The sequence below is a fragment of the Rattus norvegicus genome, chromosome 20 (genome assembly GCF_021556685.1).
Source record: "Rattus norvegicus strain SHRSP/BbbUtx chromosome 20, alternate assembly SHRSP_T2T, whole genome shotgun sequence".
Taxonomy (NCBI): domain Eukaryota; kingdom Metazoa; phylum Chordata; class Mammalia; order Rodentia; family Muridae; genus Rattus; species Rattus norvegicus.
The window spans coordinates 9,941,110-9,961,917 of record NC_141553.1 but is presented as its reverse complement, the minus strand read 5'-3'; the positions used below and the strand labels follow the sequence as shown (position 1 = coordinate 9,961,917).

Below are 20,808 nucleotides of genomic sequence, written 5' to 3'. Positions count from 1 at the left end.
TATGTTTTATTAAAATACATTTCAGCCATTAAAGTGTAGCTAATGATAAAAAATGGCTTTTCTGGAGAGTTCAGAGCAAGAGAGTTTCCACCTTCACAAGTGACAAACGATGTTGGTGGTGCTGTGGACAAAGTAGCCCAGGGTCTTCTTCACTGTTCTCAGTGAGGTGGTTGAGACTAAATGTCCCTGCCTAGCCTGTGGCTCTGTCCAGGCAGTGGCCTTGCCTTGCAGCCTCATACAATCTGCTTCTAAACTGGGTTCATACATTGATTGACAGACCCTGCTTTCAGGTTGACCTGCCATGAATGTCTGTCCCTACCTCTTCCCGCTCCCTGTTTTCCTCCCTAACCCTCTCCCCTCCCCCTCGGACTCCCCACCCGCCCTGACAGGATTGGGGAGGAGTCTTCTGGAATTTCAGAGAAGCGAGTCCAGAGTCCGCAGAACCCAGCAAACACATGGCTATAAAAGGGCTTTCCTTGCGACCCCACGCATCCTCGGGATACCGAAGTTTGCCTGCTGCCATGGAGACCAGAGCCTTCTGGATAACCCTGCTGCTGGTCCTGGTTGCTGGGTCCTCCTGCAAAGCCCAGGAATTTGTTGGCCTATGTAAGTACCTATCTGGTTCCCGCTGTACTAGACTTGGACACAGAAGACCCAGGCTAACAGGGCTTTCTGTGAGCTTGAAAGCAGGGGAGACTGCCTACCTCCTACATCGACCTAATAACTAATTACCACTTAACCCGTTCATGGTTTCTTGCCACAGTCCTACAGACAGGCTCTTTCTGACCTGCTTGAGAGACAAGTTAGTGGAAGCTCAGAGAATGTTAACATACTCAGGACAGCTCTCCTCCTCAGAATCTGCAGCGGGGTTGGAACCAAGGCTGGGGTGGGAGGGATGGCTGGAGCTCATCCCGTCTCTTTTCTTTCTTTGCCAGAGGTTTCTGAACACACACTGAGCACCCTGGCAAGTTACCAGAACCAGAAAGAAAAAAGAAAAGAAACATTTGAGAAAGCAATAGCCCCAGACAATTTATAGAAACCTGTTCCCCTTGGGCACTGGGTCACAGTCTTAGGTGAGAAGTACTCAGGGACATGGGGTCACCCCTTACCAGGGTGAAGGCAGTAGACCCACTGGAGTGATTTGAAACCCTGCTGCCCCGGGGCATGCCAGCCACATAGGAGCATCTAGGAGCTGGAACAGGATGGAAGTTTTAAAAGGTCCCTTAGGGGGTTGGGGATTTAGCTCAGTGGTAGAGCACTTGCCTAGCAAGCGCAAGGCCCTGGGTTCGGTCCCCAGCTCCGGAAAAAAAAAAAAAAAAAGAAAAGAAAAGAAAAGGTCCCTTAGCTCCCTGCCTCAACAGACCCCCTCCCCACCGTGTCAAGGAAGACCTGTTGTACCCACTCCAATTGGGGGAGATAGAGATGTTTGCTGGGTTTCCACTTAAGGGAAATCAGTTAGCTGATCACCTACGGATAAGCACGTAATCTTCCTGAATCAGGAATGCTGGGAGGTGGAGAGCGCTCACAGCTAGGACTGGACCAGCTAACTGCCAGGTGGTGGTGAGCTGCAGCGGAGACATTGAAATAGGATACTTGGTATCTCCTGGGACACTTTTCACTGTGGAAGGGGGCAGTCCTTACAGATCAAACAAGCAAGGGAACTTTGTTTAAAACTTTACTAGCCCCTGGATTCCCAGGGATCCTGCCAGCTATAGGGTATCTATATCTAGACCTGTTTTTCTTTTAACCTCTTGACCAAGCAAGGGTTGCTAGGGAAATGGTCAAATTCCTTGGGTTAGCGGTCCGCAATGGATGCACGTTGCAGAAATTATTTAATCTCGACCTGGGGTTTCTATCCCGCTTTGACCATTTAGTTCCCGGATAAAAACCACACACAACCTTTAAATTACAATAAGCCTTAAATAGCCCAAGAGCCGGGCAGATACCCACCCTCTATGCTATAAGAACCTACTTTCTATCGATAGTCCTGAATTACTACTTACTATGTCTCATCTGGGCTGCTCTTAACTCTAATTGGCCAGCCCCCAGGGCCACATTCTCATGACTCATTTAACCCATGGCGGCTTCTCTTTCTCCGGAATATTCTTCTTCCTTGTGGTCCCTCTCCAACCTCCAAGCCCAGGAAACCTAAACCCCGCCTCTGTCTCTTCTGCCCAGCTATTGGCTGTTGGCATCTTTATTGGCATCTTTATTTACCAATCAGAAATAACTTGGGGCCAAGGTGTCCATGTGGACTCATCTCTAGGAAAATCCGGTCTGGGGAGTGAGGGAGGTGGTGGTGGTGGTGGTGGTGGTGGTGGTGGTGGTGGTGGTGGTGGTGGTGGTGGTGGTGATGGTGGAGGTGGTGGTGGTGGTGGTGGTGGTGGTGGTGGTGGTGGAGGTGATGGTGGTGGTGATGGTGGTGGAGGTGATGGTGGTGGTGGTGGTGATGGTGGTGGTGGTGGTGGAGGTGGTGGTGGTGGTGGTGGTGGTGGTGGTGGTGGTGGTAGTGGTGGTTTAGTATTACAATAGACCTCAAAAGACCAAATCTCTAAGGATACAAATCACAGCTATCCTTCCAAATCGATGAGTGAACATTGAGTTCCGGGTCAGCCTGGGCTACATGAGAGACGGTCTCAAAAAACAAACAAACAAACAAACAAACAAAAAAACAACACATAATTTATCCTGAGCCAAGTTTGAGTGCCTATGGCCATGAAACTGCCTCTTCCACCGTAGAAGTGGTTGCAAGGAGGTTTTTAGACACAATAAAAGTTGATCATGGGGCTGGGGATTTAGCTCAGTGGTAGAGCGCTTACCTAGGAAGCGCAAGGCCCTGGGTTCGGTCCCCAGCTCCGAAAAAAAGAACCAAAAAAAAAAAAAAAAAAAAAGTTGATCATAAGTTAAGGCATTTCCCAAGTACTCTGACGGGAGTGTCAGGGTAGCGGGCGGGGGCTGTGCTACACAAGTTGGATGTCTCTGGTGGTTAGCTTTGGAGACGGTGGCAACTCACCACCGTCTCCAAAGCTGTTCTGTTAAGGCAGCATGTTCCAAAGGTTTCACCTGATAGCCAAGGGACGTTAGATGCAGTGACAGCTGGTGACAGACTACGATGGGAGCTAAGGACAGCCCGGGGGGATTTGGGTTCTACGTCCCCACTCTCCACTGCCAGGGAGATCTCCAGGAAGCTTCATTTCCCAATAGCCTGCTTTCCTTTAGCCGTGTCCCATGAGGTATGAGTGTTCTCTCTGAACTCAGGGGAAATGGTTAAGGGGATACCACAGGAAGCAAGAAAATAAGGCCAAACTAGTAGTCCAGCAACTGACTGTGTTTCATTTGGACAGCTCCAAGCCAATGTATGGTCCCGGCAAATGTCAGGGTGGACTGTGGCTACCCCACTGTCACATCAGAGCAGTGTAACAACCGTGGTTGCTGTTTTGACTCCAGCATCCCAAATGTGCCCTGGTGCTTCAAACCTCTGCAAGAGACAGGTAAGCCAGCAGGTGGTCTGTCCTTCCATGTGCCTGGGCCTCTCAGCAGAACAACCAGTATTCCTTGGTGAGACCTCAGATCAGGGACGTTGTACCCAGGGCAGCTGGTGGCAGTGGCTGGCCCCTTCTCTAAAAATACATAAATGGGTTCGGAGGGCCAGGGAGATGATGCAGGGCCAGTGAAATGCTCCCCACATCAGCATGAGGGCATGATGTTGGTTCACAAAACCAGGTCAAAATGTCAGGTGTGGTGGCCATGCTTGGACCCTCATTGCTGGGGAGGCAGAGACAGGCAGGTCCCTGGGGCTTGCTGACCAGCTAGCCTGGCCTAATTGGCCAGTTCCTGACCAGTGGGAGATCCCGTCTAAGTCAGCAAGACTCTCACTAGGTAAGCCAGTGAGATAGCTCAGCAGATAAGGTGCCTGCTGGCCATCCTGATGACATGAATTTGATTCCTGAAACCCACGGGGTGGCAAAAGAGAACTGACTCCACCAGCTTGTCCTCTGTCCTCCACAGGTGCACTGGCATGTCCCTTTCACATATGCACATAGTGTGAATGAGCACATGTGTGAATACACACACATTTGCATACACACACGGACACACACACAGAGACACACACATACAGAGACACTCACACACACAGACACAGACACACACACAGAGACACACTCACACACACAGACACACTCATACACAGCACAGACACACTCACACATACACACAAACACACAACACAGACACACACAGAGACACACACTCCCACATACACACAGACATACACAGACATACACAGACACACACATACACACAGACATACACAGAGACACACACACAGACACACACAGGGGGGACAGACAGACAGACACACACAGTGATAAGGTGCCACATGGTGGGATCTGGTTTGAAACATACACACACAGAAAGACAGAGACAGAGACACAGAGACAGACAGAGAGAGGAGAAAGACAGAGAGAGACAGAGAGACAGACATAGTGATAGGGTGACACATGGTGGGATCTGGTTTGAAATACACACACACACACACACACACACACACACAGAGACAGAGAGAGGAAAGAGAGAGAGACTGTGCAGCTCTGTGGCTGATTTTGAGCCTGCCCTCCCACCTCCTACCTCTCTCACCCCTTCCCTGGGTGGAGTGAGTTGCAGGGCAGGTACCTAAGAATCCCTAGGTGGGGCCATGTGCAAACAACAGATGGCCAGGCACATGGGTAGCTTCCCGATCCTGTTTTACTCAGGCCCTAAGCTACCACATCTCAGGGTAGCCACCCACTGTGAGCCATCTGTCACGTCCGAATGCTGGCTCACCTTTTAAGAAGGCTGTACCTTTATGAGACATCTTCCTGGGCCAGCACTCCAAGGAGCCAGATGTGACCTTTGGCCTGGGTAACAGAAGGCTGAGTCCCAGCTGGAGGGAGGCATACATACCACATGCAGGCCCCCCTCCTTCAGCCAAGCCAGGAAAGAGGACTGAGGATAGTTGGGAGCAGCCACGGGCCGCCCCACAATTGGCAGGTCACTTGCTTCTGGCTCCTTTCTGGGTACCATCTCACAGACTCCCTGCCAGGACCACTAGGGGGCGGAGGGATCCAGTTACCTAGCTTGGTAGCACCAGGGAGGATGCCCAGTTTTTCTTCCAGGCTTTTAGGGGGCGGGGCTCACATATCCATTGTGAACAGGAGAGGAAAGCAAACAAGTGCTGGCCTCAGAGCCTGTCTTGACCTTGGGAAGCTGGGCAGCGCTGCACGGGAATGATCCCACTCACCTTGACCCTTTCCTTCCTTCCTCCCCAGAATGTACGTTTTGAAGCTGTCCAGGCTCCAGGAAGGGAGCTCCACACCCTGGACTCTTGCTGATGGTAGTGGCCCAGGGTAACACTCACCCCTGATCTGCTCCCTGCCGCCGGCCAATATAGGAGCTGGGAGTCCAGAAGAATAAAGACCTTACAGTCAGCACAAGGCTGTTCTAATTGCGGAAACCTCTACTCTTGTGTTTATTTCCGTGCGTCGCTCTCAAGGTGGGAAAGGTGAAGGGTGGTCACACTTCACTGGGGAGAGGATGTCCTTGGCCTGTGGGAAACTGATTCCGAGTTGCTGTGATACACTGAGAAGGGCTGCAAGCCAGGACCCCTTGAGGCACATCTATTGTTGTGATGAAACACTCTGACCAAAATCAACTTAGAGGAGGAAGGGTTCATTTGGCTTATACTTCCTGGGCACAGTTCCATCGTTGAGAGATGTCATATCAGGAACTCGAGCAGGAGTCTGAAGCAGAAACCGTGAAGGGTGACCCCTTGCTGGCACAGTCTAGGGTTCGTGTTCGGCTGACTGGCTTATAAAGCCTGCTAAGGGATGGTGCCGCCCACAGTGGGCTGGGCCCTTCTATATCAATTAACAAGACAATCCCACCACCACCACCCTACATTCCAACAGGCCAATCTGATTTGGGCAGACCCTCAATTGAGGATGCTTTCTCAGGTGACTCTAGGATATGTCAAAGTGAGTTAGAGCTAACTAGGGGAGCAGGCAGGTAGAACCGTTCACAGCACACTTCTACGGTCATATTTAATATCGGCCATACTTAATATCAGTGGCTTTTTTTTTTTTTGGATACAGCATAGTGGTCTATATATCACATCCTTACCCGTGTCCACATCCTTTAGGCTGATTGGTCCCCTTCCCATTTCCTGGTGTGGTTTTTCTGTGCACTCACTGTGGGAAGGTTTGGGGGTGGAGGTGCCTTCGAGTGCCGCATGACTGATCCCTAGCTCCGCTCCCACAGGGGACCATCTCAGGGTCACACCATGCATGCTGCTTTATGGCTCATTTACACAACGCAGGGGCCAGAACACATTTCTTCTCACTGTGCTGGGGTTTCCTGGTTTCTTCTCCTGGAAGAGACCTCAGTCCCCTTAACCACTGCACTAGAAATAGTGGTTCGGTGTTATTTTTGACAAGTCACATTTAAAACATATCACACTGACTGGTTGTCACATTGACCGTGACACCCAGGGTGCATGGGGCGGGGCACATTAGAACCCACATCTCATAGGACCGTCAGAGTAAACTCCACAGACAGACATTTGAGCCTGGCTAGTAAGAGAAGACCCTTCATTCTTGACTCCCACTTGCTTTTATAAATAAAGGTTTATTGGAAGCAGGGCCAAGATGATAATATAGAAGTGAGGTACTGCTATCCAAGTGCAGAATTTTGACATTTTATTCATTACATATCTATCTATATTACTTTTGATTTTTAAATGCTGTTCTCTGTCTTGACAGCTGAGTTTTCTGTACACTCTCATGCGAGGTGAACACTTCACACGGCCATGGGCCCTGGTCCCCACCCTCCTTTGTGTCGTTGGACTTGGGGCACTTACCTTTGTAGTGACGTTTTTGAGAATTCTGGAATTTTGGTTTCTTTAAAAAAAACAAACAGACACGGCAACACTGTAAGAACATGCTTTCATTTTAATCCCAGGTGTGGGGTTGTGGGGCTGCTTCTGATTGTCCACAGCAGACGACCGTGATTTGCCTCGTGCTCTAGCAGAGGCATGGTTTTGCCAGCTGCAGGTAGTTCCTGCGATTGTGTGATGTTTGCAATTCTGGGAACTTTTCAGAGGGCATAGAAATTCAAGGACTGAGAGCGAGAGCGAGAGCGAGGGTCAGTTAGGGGGCTTGGTTGTGGTTTGCTAGTAGCTATGGCTGAAGAAGAAACAAATGGAAAGAAACGAGATTCGGGGTCTTTCCCCTTTCCCTCTTTCACTCTCTCTCTTTCCCCACATCCTTATTTTTCTCCTATCTAGTGTTAGGGAGTGTGAAACCAGGCGGGGGGATAAAGGGATAAAGGAAAAAGAAAAAATTCGCACAGCAGCAAAGACCAGCCACAACCTTTAAAGCTCTCCGCACATCAGAAATAAGATGTCACTGCCCTGGGCTTACAGTGGACAGGATACAACAGGATTTTTTTCTATAGGCATTGTATTCCCAAAGCCCCAACTTAGAGGGACTCTACACTGTCACCATGTCCTTGTTTTTCTAAACAAAGGTGTCCTTCAACCTGTCCACCTGCCAATGTCAGGAGGAACACTTGGTTTACTTCTCTCTCTCGCTCTCTCCATTTATTATGTATACATCATACAGCTTTCTGCCTGCATATAGACCTGCAGGCCAGAAGAGGGCACCAGATCTGATTATAGATGGTTGTAAGCCACCATGTGGTTGCTGGGAATTGAACTCAGGACCTCTGGAAGAGCAGACAGTGCTCTTAACCTCTGAGCCATCTCTCCAGCCCGGTTTACCCCTCTCTTAACGGAGGTATCGTATCAGTGTCAAGAAATCAGATCAAACAGGTCTTAGAGAACATGGTCACAGAGGCTCCCACGAGGGAGGCAGTCATCCCTGAGCCTGCTGTGGAGAATGGATGGGGACTGATGGAGAAGTCCCAGGCCAGGGTCAACATCACAGAGCCCTCCGGGCTGGCAAGATGGGTCAGGTTCTGCCGCCTCACCCACAACTGGGAGGTCAGGTTGGGTTGATTTGGGGGTGAAGTACTCCCCAGAGCTCTCTCTGACATGAAAAGTCCATGTCTGTATTATACAAATAAAATGCAAACCCAGTTTCAGAAGGGCTGTTGGTAGGATCTGAATGTCTCGGTCAGGGCTCAGCTAACCTTGGCTGTGTTTATCTTGCACTGGTCATCAGCAGTAGCTGCCTCCCTGTCAGAAGCTTATAGAAGAAAACTGGGTTTTTCTGGTCCTAACTCAAGCCATGGGGTCACTGTCTCTCTGGGCCGGTGCAGCAGGCCTAGTCCTCATCTCTTTTTGCTTATAGAACCCATCCACCTAGCCCTGCCTGGCCTTCTTTGACCATGGGAACTCAGGATGCTACCGTTCTTCCTCAGGGGCCTTAGGTAGGGCGGTGTGAGCTTAGCTGAAAGCAATCTGGCAACATTCCAGGAGCTGTGGAGTCCACACTAGAATTTCTGGAAGCATCTTCCAGGCCTAAGCAAGCCCGCTGTGAGCCTACCAGGACAGTCAGAACCTCGAATAAAACTCACACGGCCTCACACCGCCCTCTGCTGGCAGCCTGGGGTGGCGGCAGCCGGTCCTTACCTCACATTCTAGTCTACTCTCTAGCTTCTTCAGTTTCCCTGACTCCCAACAGCTTCCAATCCTGGGCTGGCCGTTCCTTTACTCGGCCCTGGCCTGTGTGGTGTGTGGCCTACAGTGGTTAATTCTTTATGACACTGTCACTGGAGTCAGTGATGAGACCTTCGCGGTGGTGACTGGCAAGGCCAGCATCACCCTGCGGCATCCTGTAATCTCGTGGTAGACGTGGGACTCACGTGGGCCAAAGAAAAATATTTCCCATCTAAACCCATTTTTTTGTGCTGTTCTCTGTCTAAGTCTTGGGGTGGGCATAATCTAACTGTATTGCTCTGTGGGTGATCAGAAACTTGGGGCACATCTCTCAGTGTCATATAAATGTGGGGATAAGGCTGGCTTTGAGTAGATACAAAGTCAGAGGCAGAGGGAGTCTGTGAAGTGTCAAGTGTCACCCATAGACTCCTGTCTCTGCCTGGGACCATCCAGGGTCCTGTCTGCTCCGGGGGTGGGGGCTGTTTCAAATCTGTTGTCATGATTTGAACCCAGACCCCATCCTGTGTTGCATCCTGACCCAGGTTATTTCCTGGTTTGTCTCTCTGTGGCTGTGATAAACACCATGTCCAAAACCAAAACCACTCAGGGGCAAGGGATGGCTAACTTGTCTTCTACGTTACAGTCCGTTACTGAGGGAACTCGAGGTAGAAACCCAGACACAGGAACAGAGGCCACGGAGAAATGCTGCTTACTGGCTTGCTACCCATGGCTTCTTAGCCTGCTTTCTTATACAACCCAGGACCAGTCCCCTAGGGGTGGCACAATCACAGTGGACTGGGCATCCCCCACATCGATCAATAAAGCACCTTTCTGGTTCGCCCACAGGCCAATTTGAGGGAGGCACTTTTTCCATCGAGGTCACCTCTTCCCAGACGATTCGACCTTACATCAACCTGACTCCCTCTCAAAAAAATGCGGGTGGGTGGGCAGGGCCTGTTGCTTTTGTTCTCTAGTTTACACTGTCCTGCGTTTTCCTGGTTTGTAGAAAGGTGTCCATTCCAGCGTAGCTCATGGCTCATGGCTGCCCACTCAGCCTGCCTGGGGTGGGGTGGGGGCTTCTGTCCTGTTTTTGGTGATTGTGACGGACGTGGGTCCCTCATTACATCCTCTGGGGGTGTGGACATGCCAACATATATTGCATTAGTCTATCCCATCACACTTGATAGGAATGTATATAATATCTTTCAAAAGTTTGTGTGCATACTTGTCTGTAGTGTGATGTAGCAAGGAGGGGTCTTCCCCCCCTCTCTGTGTGTGTGTATGTGTGTTAGCTGGGGTTCATGGGGTTCACTAGAGGAACAGAATGCATGTATATTGTAACAGGGGGATGCAATAAATTGTCTTATACCATAGGGGCACTTGGGAAGCAGAGGCAGACAGATCATTGCAAATTCAAAGCCAGCTCGGTCTGGTCTAGACAGTGAGTTATAGTCTGGGCAGGACTACCTAGTGAGGCCCTGCTTCAAGCAAGCAAGCAAACAGAACGCGTAACTAACACCACCACCACACACGCACACACGCACGCACACACACGCACGCACTCACGCACGCACTCACGCGCACACACGCACACACGCACACACGCACGCGCGCACTCACGCACGCACGCACGCACGCACACCCCACCTCTCTGTTAACTGCCTGCTCAGGCAGAGTCTGAGACTTGGGGTGTGTTCCTGTCCATTGCTTCTGAAGTAGCACGTCCCCTTCCAGGATGACCCCGCCGTACTTCTGACTTTCTTCCTGGCACAGAGATTACTAAATGCCTTTCCATGCAGCTGTCCTTGCCCACACTGGCCTTGCTGCTGCAGCCTTACTTATTTGTGACCACCCACCTCCTTAACCCTACCCCTAACCCTAATACCTTGTTCTCTTCCAGAGGACAGATCTGTTCCACATAGTGTAGAACTACAGTGACCACTAGAGGGCGCCCCTGGGCACCCACCGGCATCTGTCACTGTCTTTTCAGATGCATTGAGGGGATTAGTACTTGGGTCTCCTAGGAGAGACTGTGCTGGTGATACCCCAGAGACCGGTGAGCCTGTGTTATCCCTCCTCCTCCCCCCTCCACTTCCGTTCAGAAAAGTTTGGTGGGAGCTTACATCACTGCTGTGTGTAAAGTTTAGGCTGTTGCGTCTAAGACAACAGGAGAGCCATGCTGGCTGTTTGAAGCAAAGATTACTCATGAAGGACTAAGTACTGGCCCCAGCAGGTCACCAGCAAGGGCCACCACATAGCTAGGGGCTCCCTGACGAGTCTCAGCACCTCTGCCTCTCACTGTGGAGAGGGACCACACAGATGTACAGGTTTCTGGAACCCAGACCTCCTGACTCACTGAACATAAACTGGACATGACCCCTAACTGGACACAGTTCACTCCACACCAAGGCACAGGCACACAACATCCCGGGTGACTAATGGTGCTGTTGGTTCATCCAGTGCTGACAGGCAGAGACCAGCATTGTTGCATTGAGAGGGACCACACTGAAGGCACTGGTGGCTAAATGTCAAGGTTTGCCGTTGTGTCTGTGGAGTGGTGTTATCAGGCTGTACACAAGCCCTTAAGGCATTTTATTAGTGATTGACAGGAGAGGGCCCAGCTCATTGTGGTGGCTCCATCCCTGGGCTGAAGGCCCTGGGCTCTATAAGCAAGCAAGCTGAGCAAGCCCTGGGGAGCAAGCCAGTAAGCAGCATCCCTCCGTGGCCTCTGCATCAGCTCCTATCTCCAGCCTCCTGTCCTGTTTGAGTTCCTGCCCTGACTTCTTTCAATGATGAACAGGGCTATGGAAGTGTAAGCCAAGTAAAGCCTTTTATCCCCAAGTTGCTTCGGTCCTGGTGTTGCTGCAATGGTAACCCTCAGTCAAGAGTGGACTTGTGCCCTTTGCAAGATCTCGGGGTGGAAAGGCTGTTCCCTAATGAGTCCAAATGACATTACCCCTGAGCTATCCCTGGGGACCTGAAAGGCAGAGGTGGAGAGAGCATCCTGATAGCATCTTAGTCATGGCTCTGAGTTCTAGAGCCCCAGAGTGTACCTGTGCCTCCCTGTATCTGATTCTTACAGAGCTCTGCATTTGTGGCAAACAAGGGGGCCTTTCTGTTTGCAGTGCTAATCTGAGCTAGAGGGGCCAAGGACCACACCCAAAGGATGGGGAAGATGCGTGATTAGACTGTTGCCTCCCTTTGGTGCCAGGGGACAGTCCTGAGGAATACCAAGGCATCGGGGTTTGACACCTAGCCTGTGTCCCTTGGAATCCACCATGCAAACTGCACACAGAATAGGTTTCCTCACTGGCCTCTAGCACACCACAAAAGCTGTAAATACTTGTTAGAGGAAGAGTCCATGTTGGCACAGACACTGGGGTACAGAGCCCAAGATGAACCCTCTTGTTCTCTCCAGGATAGCAGCCTCTCACTGCACCAAATGGTCACCAGGATACTTAAGACTCCAATGGCTGCAGGAGTGTGTCATCTCCTCATGGAACCGTAGGTACCTTCACCCAACTTGTCCAGTGGCAGTTACCCGCGGTCAACCACCATCAGAAAAATACTGAAGATAACTTTAAAAAAAGCTAGGAGAGAGATCGTATTTGCCCGACTTTTATTGTAGCATATCGTCAAGACCACTCCAAAGATCCGTGGCTAATGCTGGTGGTCTCTCTGTCTCTAATGTACAAATAACTTTGTCATGGCCATATCAAAATATATCTGCTTACATCTGCAGTGGCACCTAGATTCAGGCATCCCTTGAGGGTCCTGAGTGTACTCCCTCAGCTGAAGGGAGGGAAGGCACTATGGTCTCTCTCCTCTAAGGTTGAACGGCAGTGGAGGCTCAGGGCTATTTCTTCCCTGCATCTGGACCCGAAGGGGTTTGTAAAGAACACGGCCTCACGCGGCCATCGTTAAGACCTCACACTGCAGATGGCTTATTTCAGAAGAACCACCACGGAAGGCTCAACATTGTAGATGACCTCAGAGGGACAGATCGCCTGGTAAAGCAAGAGGATGCAGGGAGAGAGGACAGAAACACATGGACAGGAGAGCATGCCCACGCCTTGGCCACGCCCACCACGTTCTGGGCCACGCCCACCGTGTTCATACTCTTCCTTCTTCCCACATTGTAGGGGCGCCACAGGCTGACCCTGAATTCAGATAGGTCCCCCAGCCTCTTGGAGGGTGTGTACCTTTTTGATCTGCCTGTCAGGGTCTCTGCTCTGTGTCCTAGAGGACGGAGCAAGGTGCAGTTTAAACCTTGGCACTAGGCCACGACAATGCTTCAGGGGTGAATTCCAGCAGGTCCTCTGGCTGAAAGCTCACGGAGCCCAGATCAAAACAGGATCAGACACAGCCACGTGAGGGCTGCCTGGCTGGCTGGTAGCTGCTTCCCAGAGCCTGAGCCTAAGCCTGAAATCTATCTCCTGCAGCAGAGCCCTGAGCAGGGCGCCCCCGATACTGCTGCTAGGGCACCGAGAGGAGAAATACGCAGAGCTGTCTTGGCTGTGCCTATGGGGATTGTAGTGGTGGCAGTTCTCATGTTCCGGGGCTTGAGCCTCACCTGGTGCTGCTGGAACCAGGGTCACATGATCACCGCAGAGGACTGTGGGTTAGGCATCTAAGGGAACACAACCTAGAGACAGAAAGCGCTGCGGAGAGCAGGCTGACCCCACAGTGGGTCAGACCATGCAACGGATCGGAACTCTACCAAGCAGACACGCCCGTCTTTCTTCAGACGGTGAAAACATGGATTTGACTCAGAAAATAAAAAACCCGCCAACGAATCACTTGGAGCATTTGACACACGGATGCGCGTAAAGATTTCATATAAAATATTTTATTTAGCAGTTTTATGTCTTTCAAGTATCTAACTTTATATTGACACAGTCCGCTCCTCGAGCTCCCCTCCTAGGCTCCATGTGTCTATCTGTCCCATTCTCATTCCCGTTTAGCTGGTATTGATCGATAGCCTTGGTGGGTTTTCCGTTAGACTTTCGTCTCCCACACCATAGGCATGGATGAATTTTGTTTTCCCTCCTTGAAGTAAAGGTGATAGGGAAAGACTCAGAAGCTGCTACGCTACTGACATGAAGGGAATAACACTCTTGGACATGTGTGAGAGCAGGCCTGCCTGCATGTATGCACATAGGAGCATGCACATGAGTACATGTGCAAATTCACAGATAGACACTCGATCACCAAATACACTGTGTGACCTGAGGTGGCCCATGAGTGCTGTCTTGGGAAGCTCAGCTAAGACAGGAAAGAAGGGGGGCCACCCTCACTGAGACACAAGCAAGGCTGGCCTCTGGGTCAGCTAATTACATTCATCATGGGCACTTGGATATTAGTCCCTCATGGGACAGAGAGCAGACTGGCCTTTCCCCTCTGCCTTCTCTTTAGTGGTAGAGTGACTGACCGAGTAGGCAGCCACTGCACCTGAGTTGCATTTTGCGGCCCATCAAATCCCTTTCATCCTGTTTGCACCGTTTGGACGACAACCTCGAAAAGCCAGAAAGCAGGGACTCTGGCATCTGACCTGGGCTCTGTTGGCCCTCAGGACCTTGCCAGCCCTTCCCCACCCCAATCCTACACAGAGAAGGAGAGAGAATAGTTGCCCACTGGGGTAAGCCCTGAAGGAAGGTCCCTTTCCTTGCCTCAGGGACTGGAACAGTAGGGGGAAATCAGATCAATGAAGGTTTGATGGATGAATACAGGATAGAGAAGCCAGAGGGGACTGCACTGTGCCCAGACACTCCCAAGGGCAGGTGTTCACTCCTGTCTGTTTTTCTGTGGTCAGGGGCACAATCCCATGTTTTCTGTTTTATAGATGTTGTCTGCCCCTGGCCTTGGGTTGACAAAAATGACCTTTCTCCAGATTTTTAAGCTTGATGTTCCGTTTTCCTGGGGGTGCCTCTCCCCACCTCCAGGTAAGGGAGATTCTTGTACCTACTGTGTGCAGTGTGCACTTGGCTCATCCCCCTCCCTAGAAGTAACACCAGAGAGTTTAACTCTCTGGACAAAGGGTAGAAGAGGAGGCAGGAGAGGCTGGGGGTAGGGTGGGGGCGGCAGACAAAGAAAGGGGCTAGACAGAGGCTAGCAGCCCTACCCTTGCAGCCAGCCTTTTCTGAGCCTCAACCTGGCAGGGCCCCACAGGCCACTCACTGAAGAGGTCCCTGTAAACTCTGTCTTTGGAGACTTCTGTTTTATTAGCTAACAGGAGGAGGTGGTGTAGCCTTTAACCCAATTCCTTCCTTTCAACCAAAGGAACTCAAGTAGAGAAGAAAGGAAGTCCCAGGGAACCCAACTGCAAGGGAGGGAAGTCTGACTTTCATGTCAGTGTCAGCAGGGTGCACACTTCTGGTATCTCCTACCATGACTGAGACAAACGGGAAGAGGATGGGTGGTCCCTTACAAAAGGGAATGGTCTAGAAATCAAGACAGCATCTCTGGGATCCAGGCTATGTATGGGCATAAGCAGAGCCAAGAACCATGGCCCTGTGGACACTGGATGCAGAGTCCCCTAGTATGGCTGTCAGCCTTCCTCAAGTCTACAGAACAAGTGAGCAACACTGTTGTGCTGGCTGACTTCTGATCCCTCCCCTGTTCTGGTCAACATCCTTTACCAACTGCCCGGGTTACCCTGCCCCCAGTAGCCAGCCAGCTCTTGTATCCTGAGCTTAGACTCTGCCCTGTGGAAGGACCCTATGGCGCCCTCTGTTACTTAGGAACAGTGACAAGCTGTTCTCAGTGTCGAGGAGAAACCTGGACAGGAAAGAATTCCTCCAGAGTCTGAGGAGTCATTCTGGATTTGAAACATGGACCACCCGGCCTGTGATTGACAGCACAGCAGTTTCTGAGGAGAAATGCAGCCCTGCCATACCAACCCATACATGGAGACCTGGATGGAATGGGTTCCTTGGCACCAACCTCACCAAGTGCCAGACTGAGATCTGCCCACCCAACACCCATTCCTTTCAGCTGTCGGCAGCTATTTCCTCTCTGGACGCCATGCCTGATAGCTTGAAATTAAATGAAGACCTTTTTTCAATTTTTTTTTTTAATGAAGACTTTTTATAAAGGCGAATCGTGTCCCTGGTTAAAAGCTGAGTCTAGAAGGCAAGGCCATGTTTGTATAGAACAAGCAAACTGAAGATTACATCGTAATACGCATTTCAATCGTGTTCTCTATAAAAAAAGACCTAGGAGTGTAAAAAATAAAAAGAATCTCTAAATAGTTCCAAAGCACGTTCCATGCCGTAAGGAAAATTCGGACCCTTAGCTCTCTCTACAGATAAGATACGAAAGCGTCAAGGCCACAGCCGAGGAATCTCAGGACCGGTCAAAACAAGATCCAGTGCAATTACTTACAGGTGGGGAAACTGAGGCTCACAGGGGTTAAACTGACCTGCCCACAAAAATAGAGACTTTTGTAGGAGACTGATCCTAGGGTGGTGGTACTCTGGCAGAGGTGAGCAGCTGCGTTTTCTTAATGGGGACATTCATGGCACCTCCCCTTCCACTCAGCTGGCCTGCCCGTCCTTGACACCCTATTGCCCCCCCCCCCAAGTTTGAGGGATGCACCCCATGTGTCCCCAGGCCGGCTTCCCAGGCTCTGTGGAGGTAGTTAATGTGATTTATGAAGAAAGGGGAAAATGGTCTTTTAAAAATTGACAGGGTGGATAGAGGATTTCTTGGTCAAAATAAAAGTAGCCGGAAAACCAGGAAGAGTTTTTAAACCCATCTAGTTTGCTTAAAATAAGAAGCACATGAGAAAGGAAGTCTGGAAGGAGCCTGCCAACCTCCCCCCAGCACTGTCTGCATTGTGTTGCATTGCATTGAGTCCCTGCTGGCCCAGCGCAGCTGGTGTGGTGTCTCCCTCACCTGGAGCCTGCGTTTGACCTTCTTCTCCGGTTTTGCCTGTGAGCGCCCCCACTCGGTGACTATGTTGGACTCTTCCGTTTCTAAGCAAAACACATCTTTACCCTGAATAAGTCCTCAAGAAGTGCTAAAAAGATACAATCTCTCGAAGTGAATGAAATTTATCGGCTTTGGCTCGGAAAGTGACTTCATCAGAAATGAGAGGAACTTTAGAAGGCTGAGACCTTAAGAGAAGACAGTCGTCAGGCGGAGTCCCTAAGACATCCACCTCTCTGGGGACCAACTCAGCCAACACTCCTCTCATCCAGGGCCAGTGTGTCCTAGACTCCTGGAGGAGTCTACTGAGGAAGCTCCTGTCCCCAGCTGGAGCAGAGGATGACATTCTGTGCCAGGTGTGTTTTGAGTCCCACATGTCAAAAAAACCCCAACCGCCCTACATCTTCTTAGTTAGAAAAGGAAATGAACAGTTCCAACCCGGCGGGCGGAGGCGCTCAACACTGGTCATCATCGACCTGCGTGGCCTCCAGGTTGGGTTGGGAGAGTCTTTGTCACCAGGAGCAGGTGCACTGCTACCTCCCAGCAGTGTCCTTGGTCACAATGTCTGCTTTGCCTCACTGCCAGTGTGGAGGTGTTTTACCTCTCAGCCCGGATTTTGTATCTCAGGACAAAATAGGCGATGAGCCGCAGGGAGATGAAGAAGATGCCCAGGACGATGAAATCCAGGTATAGCTTCGCGTTCTCCACATCTAGCTCCCGCAGGATGGCCTCTGACTTCTGGAAGTGGCATGTCTCCGCGATGTCGCAGTGCAGGTCCTCTCGGTCCAAGCCATAGATGGACAGGATGACCCCCTCGAAGCCGTATCTAAGGAGAGGAGCACCAAGTGTGAAGGGCAGTCCTGGCTGAAGGTCCTCACTAGGCTGGCTCTCCACTCTCAGTGGGCCCCATCCCCTGATTTTACGGCAGCTTCCTAAGTCAGCCACGGACCAGCATCCTACCTCTGTTCCTACCCTGTTTCTTCCAAGGTCACCAGAGAAAGTGCTTAATGGAATGAACCTTACTTAAGGCACTGGGGCGATAAACAAACAAACAAACAAACATATTTGGCTTCCATCGGAGCCTGTACACCTTTCCACTGTTTGGTCCTGTTATGGGTTAGATCCTGGCAAGAACACTGGAGCATTTAAATAAAGCCTCTTTGGACCAGCCTTGTTTTGCAGAACAAAAGCAAGGATCTTGAGATGAAAGGCGCTGGTGTTTGGTTTCCTATTGGCAAGCACACAGGCAGCTGAAACTCTGTACAACGGCTTTGTGTCTGTCCTGTTCTCCCAAACAATGTAGTGGGGTCTAAGCTGACACTCTAGGAAACAAACACTTGTCCCCAGCATGGACCTTTGTGACGAGGGGAAAGAGCTGCAGTTGAGGGCGGGGTGGGGGGACATGGGGAGGTGTTGAGGAAACAAGTCGAGTACTAGGGCGGCCATTGACTGCCCAGGGAATGCCCAGTGTGCAGAGTCACTCAGCAGAGGGGTAGAAACCTGGACCCAAGTTGCCAGAAAAATTCTTGTTAGAAGGTATTGGAGTGTTTCAGAGGGGGCAAGCTGTGCCCTGGGTGCTTTGTTCAGGTTTTATAACCGAGATTTCATTGTGGCACTTTCCCCATAAATTACGGACACTCCCCTTGGGAACACCCGGAACACGAGGGCATGCCATGACATCTTCAGGGTATGAGACTATATGTGCTTATGTGCACTGGAGAGGCACAAAACTAAGGGAAACAGGAAGGAAGATCCTTGGAGTCTCGATTCGGATTTATCCTCCGTTATTGTTCAGTTCTCGGACTGCCCCCTCCACCCCACACCCCTGCCGCCATCACCCACGGGTACCTGACGTAGGAGATGTAGGACATCCACTGCAGGTAGGTTGGGATGGTGTCAAAGCTGACAAAGAACCCGGAGAAGAGCAAGACAGGGATGGCTGTCACGGGACCCACAAACGTCGCAACCTGGAGTGAGACGGAACGAGACATGAACAGCGCTCACTGGAGTCGGGGAGGGCTATCCCACCCACTCAAGTGACCCAGAGGGTGTCTCAGTGGCTGGAAAGAAAGTGTGTCAAAGGGCCAGAGTCTTCCTGGGCTGGCCGAGACCAGGATGGTGGCCAAGAATGTTCCCTGGCAGGACCAAAAGTTAATCTCCTAAAAAGACGTCCTCAGACCCCAGCTGAGGAAGGGAGCTGAACGAAATAAACAGCATTTTCTGAGGATGGAGGTCAATATTTTCTTGGAATGGTCTCTGAGGAGTCTCAGTGAGCAGTTTATAGCTGTCCTTGGAGATGACAACTGGGTAGGGCCACCTCTCTGGGGGTCCCACCTAGAGATAAAGATGCTGTCATCAATCTGCTGTGACACCAAATGCCAGGGACGGGTTTCAAAGACCCCATGGGTAGCCATTAAATGGGTCCCTCCTCTAGGATCCTGTTGTCCCCTGAGAGCTGAGGGTAACACCCAGCAGGCTGGCGAGCAGCAGCTCTCACTGGCTAGGCTCCGTGGGAGAGACTCTAAGGTGTGGCTGTGCAGTGCGTGGTGTGTGTTGTTCATAAATGAGCTAAAGGGCATCCAGCACCCTCTGGGGTTCAAAGCTCTGGGGGGGGGGTCTGACAAGAAGAGATGGTAAGGGGATATAAAGCCATTTACGGAAACACAGTTCTGATGTCTTCATGGGACTGGCAGGGGGCATAGGCTATACTGAGGTGAGAGGTCAACACGGCGGTGACAGACACTCTTCCACAGGCCTGATTTGAGCCTGGGATGTGGGGTGTTGTCTTTGGCCCTAGCAGCAATGCTATGAGCAAAGCATACCATGGATGCTTCTACCTTGGAGTGGGGATCCTGGACCCTGGATGCTAGGAAGACACTGTTGGGGATACCAGAAATGAATTGGGAAGAATGTGGCACCCGGGAGCCCTTGGAAGATGGCATGGGACCGCAAGAGCTTCCGATAGCTTTGGTTTGTAAGGGCAGGGGAGGCAACTGGGGTTTGGAGATGAAGCCAGGCTCGAGGACATAGAGAAGAGCTACGTGAGGCTCTGAGAGAGGTCAAGAGTGGGTGGGTATCCACTACTGGTGTGCCAAAGGGTGGCCAAGTGGGCCCACTGAGGCAAGACTAGAGGTGTGGAGAGCTTGGCCTCTATGCCAGCTGTGTGATAACAATCAGTCAAGGCACCTCTGGTCTTAAGTCTTCCCTACCTTGTAAAATGGGGTCTCGAGGTGGGCATGGCATGACATGAGCTGACATTAAGGACTCATGTCTGGGTAAGTGCAGTGGATAGGCACAGCCACTCTGCAAGTCCCTACTTTAAGGAGACCATTCTGATCATTGAAGGCAATGCTAATTCATTCCTATGAGAACAGCCTAGTAAAGACCCCTAGAAGTTAACAACAGAATTAAGGGTCCAGAGGATCACTGAGCCCCACAAGATCACGTTAGACCAAGGAGACAGAGAGAAGCCCAGCGCTGATCAGCATTTCCTTGGCTATACCTGCAGGGATGTGGACGCAGCTCCAATGAGTAGGCCTAAGGACTGGGCCACCAACGAGGTCATGGTGCCCAGTGCAGCGAACAGCACAAAACGCACAGCGTCCGACGGCTGTGATGTCATCCAGTACACGATGCTGCAGTAGGCCACGGGGAACATGATCTGCAAGTACACAATCTGTGTCCCTGGGGGCTCTGCTTGTCACACACCCCTGGGGGCCCTTTCTGTTGCAGAACGCTTGTGGAAACGGGCCCCACCCAGCTCTGCGGAGTGTGGAGAATGTCTGCTCCCCCTTGCAACTCCCTGGTGGCTCACATACCTGAAAGGGGACATCAGCCATGGTCTTGGCCAGGTAGTAGGCCTTCAGACTGTACCAGTAGTTCAGGTGCTCTCGGAGGAAGACACTCATCTCGAGGGGAACTATGACAAGAAGGTGACAGAGATTGGTTGGGTGGGCACAGTCAGGGGATTCAGATATGCACATGGACGACATTGGGTTGAGCCCTGGAGGTTCTGACCTATGTCACAGTGTGGGCCCCCAACACTCCAGACTTTAAACAAAAGAGGAAGCCTAGATTCACTGGTCTAAAAACAAAACGAAACAACAAAACAAAACAAACAAACAAACAAACAAAACCCACCAGCCGTTTCTCTAATCTCAAGAGTTACATCTTTAATCCTACTTCGGAGGCAAAGGCAGGCAGATCTTTGATTTCAAGGCCAG

General features: G+C 51.0%; 2 protein-coding genes across 3 annotated transcripts in view; one reads left to right on the top strand and one right to left on the bottom strand.

The window, feature by feature from the left end:
* The first annotated feature begins 483 nt into the window (after nucleotides 1-483).
* Nucleotides 484-5,494, top strand: Tff3 (trefoil factor 3). The gene is made up of 3 exons (NM_013042.2): nucleotides 484-606; nucleotides 3,345-3,491; nucleotides 5,310-5,494. Exons 1-3 carry the CDS (start codon nucleotides 522-524, stop codon nucleotides 5,321-5,323), a joined length of 246 nt encoding a protein of 81 aa, NP_037174.2. The 5' UTR covers nucleotides 484-521; the 3' UTR covers nucleotides 5,324-5,494.
* Nucleotides 5,495-13,485: 7,991 nt separating this feature from the next.
* Nucleotides 13,486-20,808, bottom strand: part of Abcg1 (ATP binding cassette subfamily G member 1) — a 58,111-nt gene continuing 50,788 nt past the window's right edge. The window contains exons 11-14 of one of the 2 annotated variants that reach the window (XM_087598407.1): nucleotides 20,404-20,504; nucleotides 20,088-20,246; nucleotides 18,434-18,552; nucleotides 13,486-17,411 (exon numbers count right to left, since the gene is read on the bottom strand). In XM_087598407.1, coding sequence (XP_087454533.1) covers nucleotides 17,183-17,411; nucleotides 18,434-18,552; nucleotides 20,088-20,246; nucleotides 20,404-20,504 — 608 coding nt within the window. In that variant the 3' untranslated portion in view covers nucleotides 13,486-17,182. 2 annotated transcript variants of the gene reach the window in all.

Bases quoted from the DNA above. Each gene is read 5' to 3' on its own strand.
- Tff3 (NM_013042.2), top strand. From the start codon at position 522: ATGGAGACCAGAGCCTTCTGGATAACCCTGCTGCTGGTCCTGGTTGCT. The intron at 607-3,344 runs GTAAGTACCTAT...TCATTTGGACAG, and splicing joins CCAGGAATTTGTTGGCCTAT to CTCCAAGCCAATGTATGGTC.